Source organism: Crassostrea angulata, chromosome 3 (genome assembly GCF_025612915.1).
Source record: "Crassostrea angulata isolate pt1a10 chromosome 3, ASM2561291v2, whole genome shotgun sequence".
NCBI lineage: Eukaryota > Metazoa > Mollusca > Bivalvia > Ostreida > Ostreidae > Magallana > Magallana angulata.
The window spans coordinates 55,208,759-55,216,600 of record NC_069113.1 but is presented as its reverse complement, the minus strand read 5'-3'; the positions used below and the strand labels follow the sequence as shown (position 1 = coordinate 55,216,600).

The 7,842-nt window shown below is 34.5% G+C and overlaps 1 protein-coding gene across 3 annotated transcripts; it reads left to right on the top strand.

Annotated features, from left to right (window-relative positions):
• The first annotated feature begins 29 nt into the window (after positions 1-29).
• LOC128177401 (15-hydroxyprostaglandin dehydrogenase [NAD(+)]-like) lies at positions 30-7,278 on the top strand. 3 transcript variants are annotated; one of them, XM_052844091.1, is made up of 8 exons: positions 30-169; positions 670-808; positions 1,327-1,447; positions 1,630-1,736; positions 2,627-2,723; positions 2,989-3,065; positions 4,227-4,375; positions 4,898-7,278. In XM_052844091.1, exons 1-8 carry the CDS (start codon positions 123-125, stop codon positions 5,010-5,012), a joined length of 852 nt encoding a protein of 283 aa, XP_052700051.1. In that variant the 5' UTR covers positions 30-122; the 3' UTR covers positions 5,013-7,278. The 3 variants fall into 3 exon arrangements, with proteins under 3 accessions (XP_052700051.1, XP_052700052.1, XP_052700053.1); XM_052844092.1 differs by having other exon boundaries at positions 35-169; positions 402-808; XM_052844093.1 differs by having other exon boundaries at positions 48-169; positions 675-808.
• Positions 7,279-7,842: the final 564 nt, after the last annotated feature.

Sequence of the window (7,842 nt, the reverse complement as noted above, 5' to 3'; positions counted from 1 at the left end):
TGTAGAGAAAAACCTTTAGAGATATAATGAATTATCATTAATTTATGTTCCATCTGGGTCGTGATTAAAACCAGGTGTCGGGCGAGACTCAGTGCTAGCCGTCTATAAAATTGAACGTGGTCATGCAGAACCAACAGGAGTCAGCTGTAACCCCAATACTAGTACACGTGTAAGTAAAACACATACCTCTCTCTCTCTCTCTCTCTCTCTCTCTCTCTCTCTCTCTCCCCGAGACATAAGCAACGAGGATATGGACATGAAATAATCTAATACATGAACAAGTAACAACAAAATTGGCAACTTTGTCCATACTGCTGTATTTATACAGGATAATGGTGTTTATTTAACTATACATGAACGGTTTGCACAGTCGATCATACTTACACCTCTATCTCTTGTAGGATTACATTACATTACTGACTTTCTACATAAAGACAGTGTCAAGAGTCGCTCTTCTACATGCCTGGTGACTTTAAATATGTGATTTACAATTACCCCTATAGTAAGGAAATGCATGCAGTCAATCTGTATTAAAGAAGACGGGAAATCAGTTGTAAAACTATTAGCTAGGTCACAGTTAAGGATCAAAGGTCAGGAGCCCCCCTGAGCATACGCTGTTATAAAGTGAAAACTTGTTTTTTTAACTTTCGGATTTTATACCTACACAAGTGTAGGTATACACTTGCCTGGTCATACTGAAACAAGACAGGTCGCAGTGATGTTTTCTGGGAGAGTGGCTGTCGTGACAGGGTCGGCCCAGGGGCTGGGGAAGGTCTTCTCCGGAGTCCTCCTGGAGAGGGGGAGTAAGGTAAGAGAGAGAGAGAGAGAGAGAGAGAGAGAGAGAGAGAGATCAAGTCACAAGGAAAACCCTAAATATGTGTTTGTATGTTTTTAAAGTTTATAGACCGATCAAGGACAAATCTGAACGTTTTTTAAATAATATGTGTGGGAGGTTGATGTATGTAAATACACTTCATGTTAACTTTTCCGCTTGTTAAGATTTTTAAAACGTCTTATCACAAGTCGTCATGCATCATGTATATTAGATTTAAAACGTTCTCCAGCAAAATCACTCAACAGAACATATCTTGTATTTTAATTATAAGAAAAAAGAGGTTAGAATACAGTACTCCTTTTGGGTTTTAAAGAGTATATTATTACTTAATAATCTTGTGTACACAGAATATTTAGCTTAGATCCATGTACCATGTCTTGCATTTAATTAATCGTCTTAAATCTATGACTTTATATTCTTGATTGAGACATTAATAAGTGTTATTGAATTTGTATGTAGGCCTTTAATAAATTCTATTAATTCATTACTAGGTCTGTATTTCCGACGTTAATCAAAGTGAATTAGAGAAAACTTACAAAGAGTTCAAATCAAAGTATGCCGAAAACGTCATATCCCAGCAGTGTGACGTCACGGATACAGAGCAACTCAAAGGTTTTTCAAATAATTTTTTGTCTGACAAATCTAAAAAGATCTAAATGCATAGTCACATGTCATTATTTTATTAACAGACAATTTTGAATTAAATTTAAAATGTATGCGTACCTCAAAAAGTGGCAATAATATTTTTTATTACGGATTGCTTTCTATTTAATAGTCATAAATATATTTGACAGAGGTTTTCAGGAAAACCAAATACACATATGGACAACTTGATCTGGTGGTAAACAACGCAGGGATTGTGAATGAGAAAAACTGGCAGCAATGCATCGACGTTAACCTGGTAACGATTTCACCTGTCACCGGGCACCTGTCATCTATATTATTCTATAAGCTAAAACGCCACTGTCAATCAATAGCTATGCTGAAAATGCAACTTGTTAACCATATCAATCAAGTAGTCAATTTTTTGGAACAGAAGGTCTATTGATTCTATGATAATCCCATATAGCAAACGTACAACATATGGTCGGATTTAAATGTCTAAGTACTATATTAACTTTGTTTTTTTTTTTTTTTCATTGAGAGATTTTATCGGTTTAACGTTATATTGTGACTTCTTGTCCTTAGAGGGGATGGGGTGGGGGAGGGGGGGGGTAAATACTGACATAGATCTGTTGTTGTCCGACTGCCTTGGTTTGTAAATTACATTTAACAAGTACCACGAGTTCTCTATTGTAAGCGGAAAGAGGGGAGGAGTACGTTATACCGATTTCCGTTTCCCTTAGTAAGACGTTAAGTAGTGTTTAGTCGTTGTATATGACAGAAATGATACAATAATATGATATTACAGAATTATTAATTTATAAATTACGATTTTATATATAAAATAGAAATGGCATATATTGAATTACCAACCGACGTGAGCGGCCTTTATCAATCTAAAAGATAGTTTATTATCAAAATTGTATTATTTTAAAAGGATACAAACTATTTTGATACCATTTTTAATGATATATGTTTTTATATAGCAATATATAATGGGGATAGGACATTAGTTCCGTAACTTAGATCGACCTATCTGTAAGCCATTACACATTACATGTAATAACTTTCTCTGTGAAAACTTTTTTTTCATACCCGGTATTCGAGAGATAGATATCTTTGAATTGAAAGCTCATGTCGGCATAATACATAAAGAAGCTTGACTGTTTTGCCGATGTTCTGTTGTAGAACGGGACGATCCGCGGAACCATGCTGGGGATGGAATACATGCGGAAGGACAAGGGCGGTAAAGGGGGCCTTATACTGAATATGTCCTCTCTGGCTGGTAAGACTGCAATCTAATTAAAACTAGATCCGCTTGCTTACTCGCTACACAAACGAGTAAGCGAGTGGATCTAACATCTGATTTTAATTACATTGGTTATTCTCCTCCAAACGTCTCTAAAAACAATTGGGTTTTCTTTTTTCGTTTTATAAATTGAAACACATCTATCCGGTTCTTTTTTTATTTCTTCAACACACTTTGTACTGTGATTTTTTTTATTCTGCGTTCCTGCTTTTGTGCATGACTTGCATCATTTTAATTATAGGAATCTTCCCTGTGAATTATACTCCCGCCTACGCGGCCAGTAAACACGGAGTTATAGGTTACACCAGGAGTTGGTCAGTAAGTATTCCCAAACAGTAAACACAGAGTTATAGGTTACACCAGGAGTTGGTCAGTAAGTATTCCAACAGTAAACACAGAGTTATAGGTTACACCAGGAGTTGGTGAGTAAGTACTCCCAAAAAGTAAACACAGAGTTATAGGTTACACCAGGAGTTGGTTAGTAAGTATTCCAACAGTTAACACGGAGTTATAGGTTACACCAGGAGTTGGTCAATAAGTATTCAATACAGTAAACACGGAGTTATAGGTTTCACCAGGAGTTGGTTAGTAAGTATTTCTACAGTAAACACAGAGTTATAGGTTTCACCAGGAGTTGGTCAGTAAGTATTCCTACAGTAAACACAGAGTTATAGGTTTCACCAGGAGTTGGTCAGTTAGTATTCCCAAACAGTAAACACAGAGTTATAGGTTACACCAGGAGTTGGTTAGTAAGTATTCCTACAGTAAACACAGAGTTATAGGTTTCACCAAGAGTTGGTCAGTAAGTATTCCTACAGTAAACACAGAGTTATAGGTTTCACCAGGAGTTGGTCAATAAGTATTCAATACAGTAAACACGGAGTTATAGGTTACACCAGGAGTTGGTCAATAAGTATTCAATACAGTAAACACAGAGTTATAGGTTTCACCAGGAGTTGGTCAGTAAGTATTCCTACAGTAAACACGGAGTTGTAGGTTACACTAGCAGTTGGTCAGTAAGTATTGTAGACAGTAAACATACCATGTTATTCCACGTTTCTTCATTATACCCAGCTATCCAATTTAAACTTAAACAATAATTAACAGCACTCCAGATTTCCAGTTTATATTTAATTACCTCTACCCTCAGGTCAACCAGTGATCCCCTTAATAATGATCACATTAAGGTATCATATACACTCTAAGAGACATCCACTTTATAACAAACTAGAGCACGTACCCTCCAGATTCCCAGCCTTACAAAGTAATTTAACATTTCCACTTTATACTTTTAGATATACCCTTAAAACTTCCAGCCAACACTTTATTCTTGTACATTATTCGGGTATTTGCTTTAGATAAACAATTCTCGACGTCGAGGGCTATTCTGCAATATATACGAAAAATCCTACCTTTTTCTTTGAATACATAATTGTACGTAATCAATATGTTATATTTCAACAACTCTTTTGTTTGTAGATGCACCCGGATGTAGTAAATAATGGCGTCCGGTTAGTCTGCCTCTGTCCAGCTTTTGTAGACACAGACATGATAAAAATGGATGACGACTCAAAATTTGTCGGAACAGATTTGGCTCAACAAGTGATTGAAAAATTTGGGATCATGAGGTAAATAAATGAATTTACGGGACGTGAAAAACATTTCTTGCTGTTCATTTTATGTCTCTGTCACATTTTAACCAATGGCTGAACGATAGAAAGGGACAAAAAACGAATGCATGAAAAATGTACTGGAAAAATGTAAACTCAAAACAGTCATTAATGAAACTGATGGCAAATATTGATACTATCGTTCGACGCCCAATTAGCGAGCTTCGAGCCGCTGCTACATATAGTCAGTCGACAATCGACAAACTACAGCTGTCGATCTTTCAGGACTTCCATCCATTAAATCACCCTAGTGTTTTATTCTTCCCGAAACGTTCCGTCAATCGTCAAAAAGAAGTCTTGTCGACATAAAAAATAACCGGTCCACTTACTTAGATGGCGGAAATTGGGCATCATGACAACTTCTGGTCTCCGGACTGTCGCCCAGTTTTATAAGTCCACCGGTTTCTGATCGGTTGTTGAAATGTGATAGAGGCATTTATCCACAAATTACATGTTATCATATTTTGTTATTGTTTGTAGCACGGACCATATAATCCCCGTGTTTGTGAACGCTATTGAGGATGAAGAAAACAATGGGAGCGTCATTTCCATCACGTTGAAAGGGGCGAATAAGGTCCCGTTACCTATGCCATAAGTTCGAGTAGACTAGTTGTTGTTTTTTGTTCGTCACCCTATCGATTTGTAGCACTAGAAAATCATTTTACCAGTATGATTGCAAGCAACTTGAAATTGTTTTTATCGTTTCTAATATATATTCGTCTTTACTACTAGATGATAGCCCGCGCAAGCGCGGGAAGTAACACTACACACTATTATCATATAATGCGTAATATGTTGAACCATATTTTTGTTCATTTTTGTATATACTTTGTCCGATTTTTTCTCACCTTATTCTTTAAATTTGAAATGAAAAATTAAACTGCATTGTTTGATAATTAGAGGAGCGGGCAGGGATGAAAAATCTAAAATGAAATGTGTAATATATAAATGTACGTGGCCTGTTTGTTGCAGCTGACCGAAACAAAATAAGCTTCATATTGTATTTATTTCAAATCAGTGATTTGGTATTTAGTGTATCTCTCTCTAAATTTGGTTGTTTTGGTCAATTTTCGATATAGTTTGTATTACTCTCCCAAATAAGAATTTCAGATATAGGACGGTTTTGAAAAACAATCTGGAGGGGGAATCCCCATTCAACTTAAAAACGTAGAATACAATAATCTGTTCATTAATATTTACAAATTAATGTCTAAGGTTTACAATCAATTTGTCGTGGTATAAAAAAGTATGAAATTAAAACACGCTAGATTATGCATTACTATCTATGGAACGCCATCGCTGCCTTATAGCATAAAAATAAAAGTACATTATGTCAAATTATCATTACATTGTGTCAAAGTCCATTACGTGGTGTGAATCTATCTTTACCTAGGTCTAATCGTTATTACGTGATGTCAAAAGCACGTTAGGTGAAGTAAACATGTCTTTACATGATGTCAACTTTTTACGGTGTGATGTAAAATCATCCTTACGTTATGCCAACATTGTACAACCAAAGGTCAATACATCATGACATTATTTTGACACTGTATTACATGGGGCAAATGTATCCTTACATTATGTCAACATTTTCTTTCATGATATCGATATATCCTTAAAATATATCAACATTGCAGTACATATCGCGATTCTATCCTTACATTATGTCAACATTTTGTTACATGATATCAATATATTTTTACATTTTATCAACACTTTATCACATGGTTTAAATATATCGTTTTATAATGTCAACACTTTATAACTTGATGTCATAAATTTATCACGTTATGTATAAACTTAATAATGTGATGTAAATAAGTCTTCGCTGTAGGTCAGTTCTCTATTTCATGATGTACACGCTCCATTACTTTTTGTTGAAACATCATTTTGTTATGCAAACAAGGATATCCTTGGCTTTTCTCTATACATAGAAACGGTAATCTGTTTCCAGAATGGATCCAGGGGCTATTGGAACTTTGTGGAACGGAACGGAACCAGTAAAGGTCACCCAATAAAGGGAAATTTAAAAAAAAATTAGCAATTTTGTTTTTATTCATTATATTTCAAAATAAGTTTGATCTTTAATGTTTATGTTTAGATTCGTTGTTTAAAGAAAAATATAGATATATTACTTACTACTCTAATATTAACACATTACAGTTTTTTTTACAGCAGAACTTACTAACTGGTTTAAGCTAGCAGAAGAATATTCTATATTAGTTAGAGATTTAAAACAAACGAAACACATTCCCAAGTATAACATCTTTGAAATAACAATGTCAACAGTACTGTAGATTTTATTTCATATTAAGTTATCAATTGTCCTCTTGAATGAAAGGGGGAATATTCATTCGTAGAAACATAGGGTACTCCCTCCACAAACATTATTCCCACCCCTCTGCAAAATAATAACAATAGCATAATAATTTTGTAGCAGAACGGCCATACCCAGTTAGGGTCAATCTCCTTAATTTAAATACCAATAGCAACGTATATTTTAATTAAATGTGAAATTACAAAATTAGATATGTACTGGGTTTCTGCGTCACGGCATACATGCTTTGGAATGATAAAGAACTTGACTGTTTAATGACTGAGTGTGTAGTAAAGAACTTAATTTGTAAGTTAAAAAGTATAACCAAAGATAAAATTAAATATCTTTATATTTAGATTTTAAAACAAAAAGGGTTTAATTTAAGCTTTTATTTTATTCTAAGTATTTAAGGGCCGATGAGCACGAGAAGACTTCCATTTTAAGTCTTTAAGTACGTAGACGTTCATTCACTCTCGGGAAATAGTCAGCAACTAAGTCACTTACAGCTCTCAGAAAAAACTTACGTAGGCTTATATATATTTTCATTCTACGCGGCTATGTTAAGGCTGTCCGAAGCTAAATTTATATCGAAAAATGATACTATTTTAATTATCGACAAATACTTTAACAGAGCGAGTTTCTTTAAACTTTTATTACATAATTTAACAGTGACATCCAACACTAAATTAGATGTATTTTTGTGACGTCATATATTTTTTTAAGCACGTGACGGGTGTATTCTAACACGGTAAATAATCTATAAAATCGCTTCGGCACAAGTGAATAATGTCATTAAATCAAAAATATTTTTATGAAAAATCCTTCGATAAGTAATGTATTTTGCAGTTCTTGCTGGGGGTTCATATAAATATTTCGTTTATTTGAAATATTGTCAAAACATTTCGCACCGCCATCGAAATTAGGCACATTTTTACCTTTTAGGCTCGATTTACACAAAATCAAGTCAATTGGTAGGTTTCCCCCAGCAAGATTCACATTGGTACTTATTTTCTCTCCCGATTTCACTTAAAATATACTAAGATTGTTTTTATCTTTCACTTGTGCCAAGCCGTTTTTTATATGCATATACATATCACCATTCATTAGA